Source organism: Oryctolagus cuniculus, chromosome 11 (assembly GCF_051225735.1).
Source record: "Oryctolagus cuniculus isolate XC-2025 breed Fujian yellow rabbit chromosome 11, ASM5122573v1, whole genome shotgun sequence".
Taxonomy (NCBI): domain Eukaryota; kingdom Metazoa; phylum Chordata; class Mammalia; order Lagomorpha; family Leporidae; genus Oryctolagus; species Oryctolagus cuniculus.
In genome coordinates this window covers 68,606,762-68,625,836 of record NC_142877.1, presented here as the reverse complement: position 1 = coordinate 68,625,836, position 19,075 = coordinate 68,606,762, and the positions used below count along the sequence as shown (strand labels likewise).

Below are 19,075 nucleotides of genomic sequence, written 5' to 3'. Positions count from 1 at the left end.
CCACATGAACATGACACTCCAAGGTTATGAATGTGATGAGATAGAAGAAATGCAAGATACGGATTTCAAAAAGTATTGATAACATTTAGAAGTTACCAAAAACAAATGCATGAACTACAGAAATCCATACAGCACAGGACAGAAAATCACTGTCCTAAAAATGAAATCTTAAGGAGCAATCAAAATGAAATGAGGAATTTAGTAGAACATGAAATTGAGATATTGAAGAGAAATCAAAATGAAATGAAGAATTCAATAGAACAAATGACAAACACATTTGAGAGCCTTAAAAACAATAAACAATCAGTGAGGCAGAAGAGAGAATATCGGACTTAGAAGACAGAGCACAGGAAAGTATACAGTCAAACCAAAGAAGAGGAAATTAGAAATCTAAAAAATATTGTTGGGAATCTACAGCCTATTATTAAAAAAAAAAAATTGGGGTTGTAGGAGTTCCTGAAGGCATGCAGAGAGAGAAAGGATTAGAAGGCCTTTTTAGTGAGATACTAGCAGAAAACTTTATGGGTTTGGAGAAGGACAGAGACATCCAAGTACAGGAAGCACAAAGAACCCCCAAGAAACATGACCAAAAGAGATCTTCACCATGACAGGCTGTAATCAAACTCACCACAGTGAAACAGAAAGAAAAGATTCTAAAACCTGCAAGAGAGAAACGTCAGATTACTCTCAGAGGATCTCCAATTAGACTCAAAGTACCCTTCTCATCAGAAACCCTACTGGCTAGGAGGGTATGGTGAGATATAGCCCAGGTACTAAGAGAAAAACTGCCAGCCCAGAATATTATACCCTGCAAAGCTCTCATTTGTGAATGAAGGTGAATAAAGACCTTTCATAGCAAACAGAAATTGAAAGAATTTGTCACCACTCATCGAGCCCTGCAAAAGATGCTTAAGAATGTGTTAAACACAGAAACATGGCCATCAATATGAAAGAAGGTAAAGGAAGAAAACCTCCCAGTAAAAGATCACAGGAAGTTCCAAGCATATATTAGAAATATCTTTTGAAAAATGGCAAGGCAAAGTCACTGCTTATCAATATAAATGGCCTCAACTCTCCAGTTAGAAGACACAGACTGGCTGAATGGATTAAAAAATACAACCCATCTATTTGCTGCTTACAAGAAACACATCTTTACAACAAAGATGCATGCAGACTGAAAGTGAAAGGTTGGAAAAAGGTATTCCATGGCAACAGATACCAAAAAAGTGCTGGTGTAGCCACCTTAATATCAGACAAAATAAACTATAACACAAAAACTGTTTAGAGAGACAAAGAGGATCACTATATAATGATTAAGGGATCAATTCAACAGGAAATTGTAACTATTATAAACATATATGCACCTAAATACAGGGCACCGGTTTATTTAAAAGATATGTTAAGGGACTTAAAGGGAGAATTAGACTCCAATGCAATAGCATGTGGGACTTCAATACTCCACTTTCAGCAACAGACAGATCAACCAGACAGAAGATCAACAGGAAACAGCAGATTTAATCAACACTATAGACCAAATGGATCTAACAGATATCTACAGAACTTTCATCCTACACTTAAAGAATACACATTATTCTCAGCAGTACATGCAACCTACTCTAGGATTAACCACATACTAGGCCATAAAGCAAGTCTCAGCCAATTCAAAAGAATCAAAATCATATGTATTTTCTCAGACCACCAATGAATGAAGCTGGAAATTAGCAACTCAGGAATCCCTAGAACATATGCAAACACATGGAAACTGAACAACATGCTACTGAATGAACAGTGGATCATAGAAGAAATCAAAAACTTTCTCGAAGTAAATGAGGATAACAACACATCAAAACTTATGGGATACAGCAAAAACAGTGTTAAGAAGAAAGTTTATAGCAACAGGTGCCTACATCAAGAAATTGGAAAGGCACCAAATAAATGAGCTAACAATACATCTCAAGAATCTAGAAAAGCTGCAGCAAACCAGACCCAAAACTAGTAAGAGAAGAGGAATAATTAAAATTAGAGAAGAAATCAATAGAATTGAATCCAAAAAAACATTACAAAGGATCAGCAAAATGAAGAGATGCATTTTTGACACCATTGACCCAACTAACAAAAAAAAGACCCAAATCAATAAAATCAGAGATGAAAAAGGGAATGTAACAACAGACACAACAGAAATAAAAAGAGTCATCAGAAATTAGTACAAAGAGTTGTATTCCAGCAAACAAGGAAACCTAGCAGATGTGGATAGATTCCTGGAAACATAAAACCTACCTAAATTGAATCACGAAGACATAGAAAACTTAAACAGACCCATAACCAGGTCAGAAATTGAATCAATAATAAAGGCCCTCTCAACAAAGAAAAGCCCAGGACCAGATGGATTCACTGCTGAATTCTACCAGACATTTAAAGCAGAACTAACTTCAATTCTTCTCAAACTATTCAGAACAATCGAAAAAGAGGGAATCCTCCCAAATTCTTTCTATGAAGCCAGCATCACTTTAATTCCTAAACCTGAAAAAGATGCAGCATTAAAAGAGAGTTACAGACCAATTTCCCTGATGAACATAGGTGCAAAAATACTCAATAAAATTCTGGCTATTAGAATGCAACAACACATCAGAAAGATCATCCACCTAGACCAAGTGGGATTTATCCCAGGTATTCAGGAATGGTTCAGCCTTCACAAATCAATCAAGGTGATACACCACATTAACAAACTGCAGTATGATTATCTCAATAAATGCAGAGAAAACATTTGATAAAATATAACACCCGTTCATGATGAAAACTCTAAGCAAACTGGGTTTGGAAGGAACATTCCTCAATACAATCAAAGCAATTTATGAAAAAACCACAGCCAGCATCCTATTGAATGGGGAAATGTTGGAAGCATTTCCACAGAGATCTGGTACCAGACAGGGATGCCCACTCTTCACCACTGCTATTCAACATAGTTCTGGAAGTTTTAGCCAGAGCCATTAGGCAAGAAAAAGAAATTAAAGGGATACAAATTGGGAAGGAAGAAGTCAAACTATCTCTCTCTGCAGATGATATATTTCTTTATTAAGGAGATCCAAAAAACTCTACTAAGAAACTATTGGAACTCATAGAAGAGTTTGGTAAAGTAGAAGAATATAAAATCAGTGCACAAAAATCAATAGCATTTGTATACACAGGCAATGCCAAGCTGAGAAAGAACTGCTAAAATCAATCCCATTTACAATAGCTACAAAACAATCAAATACCTTGGAACAAACTTAACCAAGGACGTTCAAGATCTCTACAATCAGAATTACAAAATCTTAAAGAAAGAAATAGAAGAGGATACCAAAAAATGGAAAAATCTTCCATGCTCATGGATTGGAAGAAGCAATATCATCAAAATGCTCATTCTCACAAAAGCAATTTATAGATTCAATGCAATACCAATCAAGATACCAAAGACATCCTTCTCAGGTCTGGAAAAAAAGATGCTGAAATTCATATGGAGGCACAGGAGACCTCAAATAGCTAAAGCAATCTTGTACAACAAAAACAAAGCCAGAGACATCACAATACCAGATTTCAGGGCATACTACAAAGCACTTATAATCAAAACAGCATGGTACTGGTACAGAAACAGATGGACAGACATATGGAATAGAATAGAAACACCAGAAATCAATCCAAACATCTACAGCCAACTTATATTTGATCAAGGATCTAAAACCAATTCCTGCAGCAAGGACAGTCTATTCAATAAATGGTGCTGGGAAAATTGGATTTCCACATGCAGAAGCATGAAGCAAGACCCCTGCCTTAAACCTCACACAAAAATCTGCTCAACATGGATTAAAGATCTAAATATATGATCCGACACCATCAAATTATCAGGGCACATCGGAGAAACCCTACAAGATATAGGCACAGGCAAAGACTTCTTGGAAAAGACTCCAGAGGCACAGGCAGTCAAAGCCAAAATTAACAATTGGGATTACATCAAATTGAGAAGTTTCTGTACTGCAAAAGAAACAGGAAAGTGAAGAGGCAACTAACAAAATGGGAAAAAAATATTTGCAATTTATGCAACAGATAAAGGATTAATAACCAGAATCCATAAAAAGATCAAGAAACTCCACAACAACAAAACAAACAACCCACTTAAGAGATGGGCCAAGGACCTAAGTAGACATTTTTCAAAAGAGGAAATCCAAATATCCAACAGATACATGAAAAAATGTTCAGGATAACTAGTTATCTGGGAAATGCAAATCAAAAACACAATGAGGTTTCACCTCACCCCAGTTAGAATGATTACATACAGAAATCAACTTGGCCAGCACCACAGCTCACTAGGCTAAATCTCCACCTGTGGCACCAGCACCCACATGGGAGACCAGGAGGAAGCACCCGGCTCCTGGCTTCGGATTGGCACAGCGCGCTGGCCGCAATGCGCCACCATAGTGGCCACTTGGGGGGTGAACCAACAGAAAAAGGAAGACCTTTCTCTCTAACTCTGCCTGTCAAAAATAAATAGGAATAAAATAAAAAATAAAAAAAGAAATCAACTAACAACAGATGCTGGCGAGGATGTGGGGGAAAAGTGACACTAACCCATTGTTGGTGGGAATGCAAACTGGTAAAAGCCACTATGGAAGTCAGTCTGGAGATTCCTCAAAAACCTGAATATAACCCTACCATTCAACCCAGACATCCCACTCCTTGGAATTTACCCAGAGGAAATTAAATTGGCAAATAAAAGAGCTGTCTGCACCTCAATGTTTATTGTGGCTCAATTCACAATAGTTAAGACATGGAATCAACCTAAATGCCCATCAACAGGAGACTGGATAAAGAAATTATGCAATATGTACTATATAGAATACTACACAGCAGTAAAAAAAAATAATGAAATCCAGTCATTTGCAGCAAAATGGAGGAATCTGGAAGATATCATGCTGGTGAAATAAGCCAGTCCCAAAGAGACAAAGGGATATGTTCTCCCTGATCAGTGACAACTAACTGAGCACCTAAAAGGAAACCTGTTGAAGTGAAATGGACACTGTGAGAAACAGTGACTTGATCAGCCCTTGTCCTGTCAAAGAACAATTTGCTATTTTATTCCTTTTAGTAGTTTTTTGTTCTACTTAATACTATTGGTTGAACTCTTTCATTAACACACAATTATTCTTAGGCATTTAAATTTAACTGAAAAGTGATCTCTGTTAAATATAAGTGGGTGAATAAGAGAGGGAGAAGTACAGTTCGGCACATGCTCACTCAGACTTACCCATAATGGTGAGTTAGAAACGTGCCAGGGGATTCCAATTCAACGCTATCTCACTAGTCAAAGTGATCAGTTTCAGTTCACAATTATCATAAATGATATGATTAAATGTCAAAGGGATCACAAAAACAAGACCAGTGTCTGCTAATACTAACTGATAGAATTAAAAAGGAGAGAACGATCCAACATGGGAAGCACGATACACAGCAGACTCATAGAATGGCAGATGTCCTAATTAGCACTCTGGCCTCAGAATCAGCCCTTAAGGCATTCAAATCTGGCTAAAAAGCCCATGAGAGTATTTCGGACATGGAAAGCCAAGACAGAGGAGAGGAGAGGAGAGGAGAGAGAGGAGAGGAGAGGAGAGGAGAGGAGAGGAGAGGAGAGGAGAGGAGAGGGGAGGGGAGGGGAGGGGAGGGGAGGGGAGGGGAGGGGAGGGGAGGGGAGGGGAGGGGGAGGGGAGGGGGAGGGGGAGGGGAGGGGAGGGGGAGGGGAGGGGAGGGGGAGGGGAGGGGAGGGGAGGGGAGGGGAGGGGAGGGGAGGGGGAGGGGAGGGGGGAGGGGGGAGGGGAGGGGAGGGGAGGGGGAGAGGAGAGGAGGGGAGGAGAGGAGAGGAGGGGAGGAGAGGAGAGGAGGGGAGGAGGAGAGGAGAGGAGGGGAGGACAGGAGGGGAGGAGAGGGGAGGAGAGGGGAGGGGAGGAGAGGGGAGGGGAGGGGAGGGGAGGGGGAGAGGAGAGGAGGGGAGGAGAGGAGAGGAGGGGAGGAGAGGAGGGGAGGACAGGAGGGGAGGAGAGGAGAGGAGGGGAGGAGAGGAGAGGAGGGGAGGACAGGAGGGGAGGAGAGGGGAGGAGAGGGGAGGGGAGGAGAGGAGGGGGGAGGAGAGGGGAGGAGAAAAGAAAAGGAAAGGAAAGAGAAAAGAAGGGGCAAGGGAAAGGGAAGGAAGACCTAAATGAAAGATCTCTGTGAGATCCCAGTAGAAAGAATGGGCCATCAAAGAAGGAGGTACCTTTCTCTGAAGGGAGGAGAGAACTTCAACTATGACTATGGCCTTGTCTAAATAAGATAGGAGTTGGTGAACTCAAGAGGCTTCCATAGCCTTGGCAGCTCATGACAAGAGCCTCGGGTGATTACTGATATCATAAATATAGAGTGTCAATTGTTAAATCAACAATAGGAGTCACTGTGTACTTACTCCCCATTTAGGATCTTTGTCCTTAATGTGTTGTACTATGTGGATTAATGGTAAAACTACTACTAAAACAGTACTTTATACTTTGTGTGTCTGTATGGGTACAAACTGTTTAAATCTTTACTTAGTAAATACTAAGTAGATCTTCTGTATATAAAGATAATTGAAAATGAATCTTAATGGAGAATGGGATGGGAGAGGGAGTGGGAGATGGGATGGTTGTGGGTGGGAGGGAGGTTATGGGGGGAAAAGCCACAATAATCCAAAAGTTGTACTTTGAAAATTTATATTTATTAAATAAAAGTTAAAAAAAGAACAAATCAACAGCAGAAAATGGCTGTTAAAAGCCTACAGGTAGCACTTTTCAAATACAGTGACTGGGAACAAGGATGAGTCCCTCTCTGCGATGGATAGCCCACAAGTTTTGAACACTTTATTGCTCTAGAAAGGGCTTGGGGCTACACCACAGAATGACTGGCAAAGGAAACAGGATAAATGGCAAGTAGGGTCCAAGGGCAAGTTCTGCTTTTATAATACTGGCTCAGAATCAGGACCTATAGATAGAGGGTCCAATGAGGCAGATTTCAGCTTAAAATAAGGAAGTAATTTCTAACACTAGTGTTTTGTGATAGTTCTGCCCATCAAAACCTTTTAACACTGGTGGCTGATACCATCTGGCAAAGCAGCAAACTGATTAGAGGACCCTTGTAATTTTAATATGCTACGATTGGGCAGTGTTTAAGTCCAAATCATAGGCCCACTGAAGTGTCATCTTTTAATTAAACCTGATAGAATGTGAGTAGGGTAAGTTATTTGTATTTTAACCACCAGTATATCCATACAATAAGGACTAGTGCTTTAGAATATTCAGTTACTGTTGATGGGCATTTGGGTTGGTTCCAGGTCTTAGCTATTGTGAATTGAGCTGCAATAAACATTAATGTGCAGACTGCATTTTTGTTTGCCAATTTAATTTCCTTTGGGTAAATTCCAAGGAGTGGAATGGCTGGGTTGAATGGTAGGATTATATTCAGGTTTCTGAGGAATCTCCAGACTGACTTCCATAGTGGCTTAACCAGTTTGCATTCCCACCAACAGTGGGTTAGTGTCCCTTTTTCCCCACATCCTCTCCAGCATCTATTGTTGGTAGATTTCTGAATGTGAGCCATTCTAACTGGGGTGAGGTGGAACCTCATTGTGGTTTTGATTTGCATTTCCCTGATTGCTAGTGATCTTGAACATTTTTTCATGTGCCTGTTGGCCATTTGGATTTCCTCTTTTGAAAAATGTCTATTGAGGTCCTTGGCCCATCTCTTAAGTGGGTTGTTTGTTTTGATCTTGTGGAGTTTCTTGATTTCTTTGTAGATTCTGGTTATCAACCCTTTATCAGTTGCATAGTTTGCAAATATATTTTCCCATTCTGTCTGTTGTCTCTTCACTTTCCTGACTGTTTCTTTTGCAGTATAGAAACTTCTCAATTTGATGCAATCCCAAATGTTAATTTTGGCTTTGACTGCCTGTGCTTCTGGGGTGTTTTCCAAGAAGTCATTGCCGGTACCTATATCTTGCAGGGTTTTTCCAATGCTCTCTAATAATTTGATGGTATCAGGTCGTAGATTCAAGTCTTTAATCCATGTTGAGTGGATTTTTGTGTAAGGTGAAAGGTAGGGGTCTTGCTTCATGCTTCTGCATGTGGAAATCCAATTTTCCCAGCACCATTTATTGAATAGACTGTCCCTGCTCCAGGGATTGGTTTTGGACCCTTGATCAAATATGAGTTGGCTGTAGATGTTTGGGTTGATTTCTGGTGTTTCAATTCTGTTCCATTGGTCTATCCATCTGTTTCTGTACCAGTACCATGCTGTTTTGATTACAACTGCCCTGTAGTATGTCCTGAAATCTGGTATTGTGATGCCTCCGGCTTTGTTTTTGTTGTACAAGATTGCTTTAGCTATTCGAGGTCTCCTGTGTCTCCATATAAATTTCAGCACCAATTTTTCCAGATCTGAGAAGAAGGTCTTCGGTATCTTGATTGGTATTGCATTGAATCTATAAATTGCTTTTGGGAGAATGGACATTTTGATGATATTGATTCTTCCAATCCATGAGCATGGAAGATTTTTCCATTTCTTGGTATACTCTTCTATTTCTTTCTTTAAGGTTTTGTAATTTTCATCGTAGAGATCTTGAACGTCCTTAGTTAAGTTTGCGTTTGTTATTTGGCATATTGGAGATATTTGGTTTCTTCACTGTGGTGCTTTTTCTTGTTATACTATGACTCTAGATTAAGTGGACTGTTTTTGATGGAGCCTTAGAGGCTTGAGATGGGTGTGGCCTGAGAGCTCTGTTTGGCGTGCCAAAGGTGACATTCCCAGGTTAGGCATGGTAGATCTTTCTTTTTTTGATTCAAAAGGGAAGTAATTCCGCACAGCTGAACGAAGTTGGAGGTAGTTAGCAGGCAAATGATATACCCACAGGAGCCAGAGATCGGAAGCTCTTTCCCAAGGACCACACAGGGAATCTGTTCTGCCCTCAGGGTGGGCTCAGATTCTCCTTCTGGAACCAACCCAAATGCCCATCAACAGTAGACTGGATAAAGAAATTATGGGACATATACTCTATAGAATACTACACAGCAGTCAAAAACAATGAAACCCAGTCATTTGCAACAAGATGGAGGAATCTGGAAAACATTATGCTGAGTGAATTAAGCCAGTCCCAAAGGGACAAATATCATATGTTCTCCCTGATCGGCGACAACTAACTGAGCACCAAAGGGGAAACTTGTTGAAGTGAAATGGACACTATGAGAAACAGTGACTTGATCAGCTCTTGTCCTGACGGTTGATGTACAATGTAATACTTTATCCATTTTAGTATTTTTTTTTTTTTTGTTCTAGTACCATTGGTTGAACTCTGTAATTAACACACAATTATTCTTAGGTGTTTAAATTTTAACTGAAAAGTGATCCCTGTTAGGAATTTGGAAAACATTATGTTGAGTGAAATAAGCCAATCCCAAAGGGACAAATACCACTTGTTCTTCTTGATAGGTGACAACTGAGCACCAAAAAGGAAACCTGTTAAAGTGAAATGAACACTATGAGAAACGGTGACTTGATCAGCCCTCACCCTTACTGTTGATGAGCAGCTTAATATGTTATCCCTCTTAGTATTTTTTTGTTTGTTCTACTTAATACTTTTGGTTGAATACTGTAATCAATACCCAATTCTTCTTAAGTGCTGAAACTTAACTGAAAAGTGATCACTGTTAAATATAAGAGTGGGAATAAGAGAGGGAAGAGATGTGCAATTCAGGACATGCTCAAGCTGACTTACCTCAAACAGTAGAGTTAGAAACATACCAGGGGATTTGAATTCAATCCCATCGAGGTGGCATGTACCAATGCCATCTCACTAGTCCCAGTGATCAATTTCTGTTCACAATTGATCGTAATGATAGGACTAAGAACCAAAGGGATCACATAAACAAGAATAGTGTCTGCAAATACTAGCTGATAGAATCAAAAAGGGAGAGAATGATCCAACATGGGAAGTGAGATACACAGCAGACCCATAGAGTGGCAAATATCCTAAACAGCACTCTGGCCTCATAATCAGCCCTTAAGGCATGCGGATCCAGCTGAAATGCCCATGAGAGTATTTCAGGCATGGAAAGCCAAGACACTCTGGGGGGAAAAAAAAACCCTAAATGAAAGATCTCCACGAGTGAGATCCCAGTGGAAAGAATGGGTCATCAAAGAAGGAGGTACCTTTCTCTGAAGGGAGGAGAGAACTTCCACTTTGACCATGGCCTTGTCTAAAAATGATCAGAGTCGGTGAACTCAGGGGGCTTCCATAGCCTTGGCAGCTCATGACAAGAGCCTAGGGTGATTACTGAGGCCATAAACAAGAGTGTCAATTTGTTAAGTCAACAATAGGAGTCACTGTGCACTTACTCCTCATGTAGGATCTTTGTCCTTAGTGTGCTGTACATTGAGATTTAATGTTATAACTAGTATCAAACAGTATTTTTCACTTTATGTTTCTGTGTGGGAGCAAACTGTTGAAATCTTTACTTAATGTATGCTAAACTGATCTTCTGTATATAAAGAGAATCGAAAATGAATCTTGATGTGAATGGAAGGGGAGAGGGAGTGGATAAGGGGAGGGTTGCAGGTTGGAGGGACGTTATGGGGGGAAGCCATTGTAATCAATATTCTGTACTTTGGAAATTTATATTCATTAAATAAAAGTTAAAAATGAATAAATAAAAAAAGAATATTCAGTTACATCATTCTAGTTTCATTGTGTTTTAAGTGAAAAAAAGGGGCTATTTTCAAGTTCATCTTGCTAATGTTGAACTCTACCTGAGCTCAATGCTCTAAAACACCACTATAATTAAAGCAATTTTATTTCTGTAAAGTCCTCTCCCTGCCCACCAGAACAGAAAACCTTCTTTCCTCAGACTCAGACAAGATTCTTGGGTGCTCCCACCCCCATTCAGCAATAACAAAATCAGATACAGACTGCCCCCAAGTTCCCATTCTTTGCTTCCTAAATGATTACATAAATGGCTGAAAAAATCTACAGAAAATATTAAGCATCATTTCCCAAGGCCCTGAACTGTGACCAACCTTCAACCTGAACCACATACAGCTCCTCCTCAGTAGCTTCTTATGAGAGTAATAATGATGAGTTAAAATTAATGAAATATAAAACAGAAAGACAATACAGAAGTCAAAGAAACAAAGTCCTTTAAAAAGATTAACAAGGCCGGAGCCGCAGCTCACTTGGCTAATCCTCCGCCTGCAGCGCTGGCACCCTGGGTTCTAGTCCCAGTCGGGGCACCGGATTCTTTCCCGGTTGCTCCTCTTCCAGTCCAGCTCTCTGCTGTGGCCCGGGAAGGCAGTGGAGAATGGCCCAAGTGCGTGGGCCCCTGTACCCGCATAGGAGACCAGGAGGAAGCACCTGGCTCCTGGCTTTGGATCGGTGCAGCACACCGGCTGCAGTGCACCAGCCGTAGCGGCCATTTGGGGGGTGAACCAACAGAAAAGGAAGACCTTTCTGACTCTCTCTCTCACTGTCTAACTCTGTCCAAAAAAAAAAAAAGGGGGGGGGATTAACAAAATACATAAACTTTTAGGTAAAGAATGAAAGGAATAAGGTTCAGATTATTAAATTAGGAATGAACACAGCAGCAGGGGGTGGAGGAAGGCTTTACTACAAGCATTACAGAAATAAAAAGAACTGTAGAGAAATACTGTGATCATCTGTAGGCCAACAAATTAAATAGCATATGAAATGACCAAATCCCTAGAGAAACACAAACTATCAAAACTGACTCAGAAAGAGAGTCTAGACAGACCTGTAACAAGTAAACAGATTTAATTAGTAATTTTAAAAGTTTTCATGAAAATTTCAGACCCACATGACTTCACCAGTGAATTCTACCAAGCGTTTAAAGAATTAGCAACAACTATTCAAAACCTTTATGAAAACAAAGGAAGAGGGGACACTTTTCAACTCATCCTATGTGCTAGGTATTACCCTCATACTTAAACCAGACAAAGACAACCTAAGAAAAGCAAACTACACACTGGTATCTTATGAATACCTATATAAAAATTCAACAGAAGACTAGTAAACAAAATCCAGGAGCACATAAAAAGGCTTATATATTATGACTAGGTGGGATTTACTCCAGGGTTGTAAGGTTGGTTTAATATCTAAAAATCAGCATAATATGTATAGTAAAGCACAAAATTACATGATCATTTCAATAAATATAGAAACGGCATCTGACAAAGTTCAATGTCCCATCATGATTAGAGTGTACAAGCTAGGAACAACAGGGGATTTCCTCATGTCCTTCAAAGAAAAACTCATGGATAACATCATAGTTACTGGTGAAAGGTTTAATGCTGTTCAGCAAATATCAGGAACAACATATGGATGCTCCCTCTTGCCACTATGTTCAACAGTGTAGCAGGGGTTCCAACAAGGTCATTAGAGCAAAAAGATGAAATTAAAGGCATACACATTGGAAAGGACTAATTAAAATCATCTCTGTTTGCAGATGATATGATTTCTTCTATAGAAAATCCTAAGGGAAGGAGAGAAGGGAAGGAGAGGAGGGGAGGGGAGGGGAGGGGAGGGGAGGAGAAGGGGAAGGGGAAGGGGAAAGGGAAGGGGAAAGGGAAGGGGAAAGGGAAGGGGAGGGGAAGGGAAGGAGGGAGGGGAAGGGAAAGAGGGAGGGGAGGGGAGGGGAGGGGAAGGGAAGGGAAGGGAAGGGAAGGGAAGGGAAGGAGGGAGGGGAGGGGAGGGGATGGGAGGGGAGGGGAAGGGAGGGGAGGAGAGGGGAGGGAAGGGAAGGAGGGGAGGGGAGGGGGGAAGGGAGGGGAGAGGAGGGGAGGAAATGTAGCCAGAAAACTGGATACCCACAAGCAAATGAATGAAGCAGGGCCCATCCCAAAATAATATATAAAAATTAACTCAAAATGAATCGAAGCTCTAAATTGTAGGAAATAAACTATGAAACTCCAAGAAGGAAAAAATTCATGATTTCTTCGATTTAACACCAAAAGACACAAGCAAAAACAGTAACAAAAATAGATCTACTGGACATCAGAATTCAAAACTTGTGCTTCAAAGGACACTATATTACTAGCTTGTTGATACCAACTTAAAATGGGTTTCTTTTGTCACAGTTTTGGCAGTTAAGTCCACAATCAGTTGGCCCCACTGGCTCAGTCCTCGGGGGAAGACAGCAGATGGCAGGCAAAGCACATGCAGAGGAAGGCTTACACAGCAAGCCAGGAAGCAGGGAGACAGCTGGCTCAGCGCAGGCTTTTAGAAAAACCCTCTCACCAGGAGAAGCACCTGGCTCCTGGCTTTGGATCAGTGCGATGCACCGGCCGCAGTGCACCGGCCACGGCGGCCATTGGAGGGTGAACCAACGGCAAAGGAAGACCTTTCTCTCTGTCTCTCTGTCTCACTGTCCACTCTGCCTGTCAAAAATTTAAAAAAAAAAAAAAAACCCTCTCATGCAAACTGCCTCCTGAGGGCAGACCCGCAGCCACCTAAGGAGCTTCGCTAGGCTCTCCTCCTAAAGGCAGTGCCTCCTCCCAAAACTCTGCCCTGGGGATCAAGCTTTCAGTACATGGGCCTCTGGAGGACAGATACCATCAAGAAAGCAAAAATAAAATGCGCAGAATGGGAAACAGATTTTGCAGATCACATTTCTGACAAAGGACATATCTGTAGGATATATAAAGAATGCCCACATTTTGATAATGAAATGAAAAATAATCCAATTTAAAAGTTGGGGAAAAGATCTACAAAAGCATATGTTTGAACAGGACATACAAATGACCAATAACTACATGAAAGATGTTCAACATCATCAGCCATAGCAAATAAAAGCAAATCAAAACCACAATTAAATATTATTTCACACCAACAAAAAGCAGGCATTTAGCCTAGCAGTTCAAAGGTCAGTTTCCCATATCAGAGTACCTGGGTTGGATTCCTGGTGTTGGATTCTGACTACAAATTCCTGCTAATGCCGACTCTGAGGCAGCAGTGATGGCTCAAGTAATTGGGTCCCTGTCACCCATGAGTGACCTGGATAGCATTTCCAGCTCCCAGTTTCAGCCCCGGCTCAGCCCTGACCCCTGCAGGTACTTGGGGGAATGACCAGCAGATGGGAGCTCTGTTAGTGTCTCTCTGCCTCTCAGATAGATAAACAACAAAAATAATAGTATTAATTTTTAAAGAGGTCAGTAATAATTACTGAGGAGAATACGGAGAAGCTAGAGCTGTCATACAATACCAGTGAGAACATAAAATGGTACAGCGGATTTGGAAAATCATCTGGCAGTTCCTCAAAAGGTTAAACATATGACACAGCAATTCCACTCCTAGTTATACACCCAAAATAAAGCATATGTCTACACAAAAACTTAAACATGGATGTTCAGAGCAGCATTCCGTAGTCATAATAGCCAAAAAGTAGAAACAACCCAAATGTCCATCCATTAATGAGCAGGTAAATTCTATGTGTGAGATTCATACAATGGAATACTATTAGGCAAAAAAGAAAAAAAAATAGAAGCACTGAAATATTACCGATATAATATGAATGAACTCTGGAAACATTATACTACTCAAATCAGTAACAAAGAACCATAAGTCGTGGATTCCATTTACAGGAATGTCCAGAACAGTTTAACCTATGCAAAAAAAATTAGCTTGTCTACAGTTGGTGGGCATCAGGGGGTTATGGTTAAAGGATGCAGGTTTCTTGGGGATATGAAAATATTCTAAAATTGATTATGATGAAGGTTGCACAGCTCTGAATATACTAAAAAGCCATTGGGTTAAACATTTTGAATAAATTATATGTGAATTATATCTCAATAAAGCTATTATAAAACACTAGGGTAACAGGTCCATTTTTTCTGTTTCTTTTTAAAATATGTATTTATTTATTCAAAAGGCAGAGTGAAAGAGAGAGACAGAGAGACAGACACACACACCAAGAGATTCCATCTCAGAGTTTACATCCCAAATGGCTGTTACAGCCAGGGCTGGGCCAGGCGGAAGCCAGGAGTCAAGAACTCCATCCAGGTCTTCCATGGAAGGGACAGGAACCTGAGGACATGGGCCATGACCTACTGCCTTACAGGCACCACAGCAGGAAGTTGGGTTGGACTTGAACTAGGCACTACTAGATGGCATGTGGGTATCCCAAATGGTGTCTTAACTCACTGCATCCCAATGCTCACTCCTCTAAATTTTTCTCATTTGTTGTGTTGTCATAATGGATTATCACATTCTAGGTAAATTAAAAGAAAATAAATTTGTGTCTCAGACTTCTGGAGGCTGGAAGTCCAGTGTCAGGGTGCTGACACTGACAAGGGCCTTCTTGCTGCTTCATCACATGGCAGAAAGGGGAAGGTTCAAGGTTTGTGAGTTGGCAAGAGGCGCCAAAGCTGCTTGTCTCTGTCAGGAACCGACTCCACAATAACCACCCTAATTGTGCAATAACAGCGTTAACCCTCTCTTGAGAGCAAAGCCCTCGTGACCTAATTTATCTCCTGTTAGGCCCCACCACCCAACAGGACTGTAATGGGGATTAAGTTTTCAACCTGTGAACTCTGGGAGACACATTCAAGCCATAACACCAATTAACAATAAATACAAATTTAAAAATCAAATCACTCCTAGAGAAATCTTCTCAAAGTGGGATATATTGAAAACAACTCAATTCAGAGTGCATTTTCAGAGATGAAGCCCCGGGAGTGCTGGGCCTGGGCAGCAGTGATGGACTTGAGTGGCAGCCTTGTAAAATGACTACTTTACATATGTACTGGAAGGTGCCCCAACACTGTCAACAGAGGCAATTACAGTTCATCTTTGTCCTTGCTTCCACTCACTGGCAAAGACAACCTACAGTGATCACTGAAGTTAAAAGGCATTAGTAACTCTAAAAAATCAATACTTTAAAAAATACAGTTATAACATCTCTTTTTTTTTTTTTTTTTTTTTTTTTTTTTTTTTTTTTTTGACAGGCAGAGTGGACAGTGAGAGAGAGAGACAGAGAGAAAGGTCTTCCTTTGCCGTTGGTTCACCCTCCAATGGCCGGTACGGCCGGCGCGCTGCGCTGATCCAAAGGCAGGAGCCAGGTGCTTCTCCTGGTCTCCCATGGGGTGCAGGGCCCAAGCACCTGGGCCATCCTCCACTGTACTCCCTGGCCACAGCAGAGAGCTGGCCTGGAAGAGGGGCAACCGGGACAGAATCCGGCGCCCTGACCGGGACTAGAACCCGGTGTGCCGGCGCCGCTAGGCGGAGGATTAGCCTAGTGACATCTCTTTCTCTAACTTGTGTCAGGTCTCATGATAACAGATGTTAAAATCATTAAGATTTTCTTTGATCAAATGCATTTAAAATATCTAATACAAATGCCTTAAGACAAAACTCCAGCATAGGCATCCTCTTTTATCTTGAAACTTTGAAATCATAATGTTCACTTTTGTCTTGAATGGAAAATTATTTTGAGCAATCTGAAGTAGAAATTATGTTTCTTGATTATCTCTGGGTTTGAAAAGTTGCCTGGGGTTTAAATTATTTAGTTTCAAATTCTGAAGTCTGGAAGACACTTGTGGAGATGATTGATCCACCTGTTGGGGACAAAATAAAAATAAAGTTAATTATCTAACCATGAAGTCAGTTTATCCTGTGTACTTCTGTTCCTGCTGACTGCTTCTAAAGAAGTAACACATTTTTCACAACCCCGGGAAGAGCTGAGGAACCGGAGCCAGCGACTGTCAGCCCCTTGTAGGACTACGTCTTCTGCTCACCATGGTATTCCCAGCATCCAACCATGGGCGTAGTATGCAGAATGAGCTATTAACTGAGTAAGTGCCTCCACAATCCCTAAAAGAACAAAAAGGGCCCACTACAAAATTCTGTTGTGTGTCCTCTGTCCAAAAATTAGGAATTTCAAGATGGTAACTATAGAGTAAGTGAGGCTTTAAGCACAGAGCCCTGTATGAATGCCCAGTTGTCTGCCCATGGAAATGCACTGCATACAGTAAGAGAAACCCTGCCATGCCACCATCCTACCTTTCATACTATTAGTGATTCCCAAGTACCAATCCATGGGCCAGTATGATCATGAAGTTTCTTCACCATTAGGAAATGGGAAAAATAAACTCAACTCATCTTTCAGTTTAAATTCTGTTCACTTTAGAGGATTATAATGGTTAATCTTATGTGTCCACTTGGCCAAAGCCACAGAACACAATTTAGTCAAATATTACTCTAGATGTTTCTGTGAAGATATGTTTTAGGTAAGACAAACATTTAAATCAGATGCTGAGTGAAGCAGATGACCCTCTGCAACACAGAACACAGTACCTGCAGAAGACCCTTTGTCCTCCTCAACTACTCCTGTGTCCTCAGCCCCAGCTCTGATCTGGCCCCTGTGCTCTAAGCCATTCTTGTAGTTCCTTCAGATGCCAACGCTTCATACCATACCCTGAGCCCTCTCTCAAGCAAACTCCTGGAGATCCTTCTAATGGCTCCCTAACCATTCAAGGACAGAGGATGTAAGTATTTCCATCCTAGAACCCAGCCTGGTATAGGCAGCTAACATCAGCACTTTCTCATCTGGGCTTCTACCAAAGCCTCTTGTGTTTACCACAGCCTTTGGAGCCTAAAGACTCAGCCTAGCAAGTCTGCTGCATGCACATACAGCCAGTTTCAAGCATCTGGTGGAAATGCATTTTGAAATAACTTATAATCCCATCTGCGTTTTAGACACAAAATGGTATTACTCGAATTGGATCATCCAATTCATTAAACCAGAAATCAAATGACTGGATTAGTTCTAAAAATCAAAATATGGCTCAGTAAATGTTTGTTTCTCATACAAAGATTCAAAAGGATCATTTATTGTCTCTGAAAACAATTTCAAAAGGAATCCTCAGAGCAATAGGGGCAGTGCAAGAATAATCATGATTTTGAACATGACCTGAAAAAACAATACTCTGGGGCTGGCACTGTGGCATAGCGGGTAAAGCCACTTCCTGCAGTGCCAGCATCCCATACGGGTGCCAGTTCAAGTCCTGGCTGCTTCACTTCTGATCCAGCTCTCTGCTGTGGTCTGGGAAAGCAGTGGGAAGATCACCCAAGTCCTTGGGTCACTGCATCTGTGTGGGAGACCTGGAGGAATCTCCTGGCTCTTGGCTTTGAATCAGCCCAGCTCTAGCCTTTGCGGCCATTTGAGGAGTGAACCAGCGGATGGAAGATCTCTCTGTCTCTCTCTCTCTGTGCCTCTGCCTTTCAAATAAATAAATAAATCTTAAAAAAAAAAAAAAAAAAAAAAAAAAACTCCGGGGGCCGGCACCATGGCTCACTTGGCTAATCCTCTGCCTGGGGTTCCAGCATCCCAAATAGGAGCCGGGTTCTAGTCCCAGTCGCTCCTCTTCCAGTCCAGCTCTCTGCTGTGGCCCGGGAGGGCAGTGGAGGATGGCCCAAGTGTTTGGGCCCCTACACCCGCATGGGAGACCAGGAAGAAGCACCTGGCACCTGGCTTCAGATCGGTGCAGTGCCTGCCGTGGCGGCCATTTGGGGAGTGAACCAATGGAAGGAAGACCTTTCTCTCTGTCTCTCTCTCTCTCACTGTCTGTAACTCTACCTGTCAAATTAAAAAAAAAAAAAAATACTCCGAAGGTCTGATTTTTTTAAAAGCTCCACTGCTTTATATTCATAACTCGTATTTTAATGACTATTTTTGAAATAGTGCCAGCTGTTCCAGCAGATCAACAATGATACAACACTGTCCTCAAGAGGTTTTATTTACAGAGTTAAACAAGATAGTTCCTGCTTGTGCAGTAGAGGCAAGGTATGCTGCCTTCCCACAGGAGTTCAGAGAAAGGGAAGACTTCCTGCACAAAACAAAAACTGAGCTGGACTTGAAATGGAAGAGACGCAATGGGAGGAGGGATACTAAAATAGACTGCATCAATCCCTTCTGACCAGAGGGGAAGAAAGGTCCTCTGTCCCACTCACACTCTTGATTTCTTGGGCCCCTGCACCTGTGTG

General features: G+C 41.4%; 1 protein-coding gene across 10 annotated transcripts in view; it reads right to left on the bottom strand.

Moving 5' to 3' along the window:
* Positions 1-15,699: 15,699 nt before the first annotated feature.
* HELB (DNA helicase B) overlaps positions 15,700-19,075 on the bottom strand; it is a 67,240-nt gene continuing 63,864 nt past the window's right edge. For 7 of the 10 annotated variants that reach the window (XM_089308631.1, XM_002711317.6, XM_089308634.1 and 4 more), the window contains one exon: positions 15,978-16,647. In XM_089308631.1, coding sequence (XP_089164757.1) covers positions 16,543-16,647 — 105 coding nt within the window. In that variant the 3' untranslated portion in view covers positions 15,978-16,542. Of the gene's footprint in view, positions 16,648-19,075 lie in introns of all 10 variants that reach the window. The other 3 variants (XR_016216868.1, XR_016216869.1, XM_089308632.1) reach the window with 2 other exon arrangements.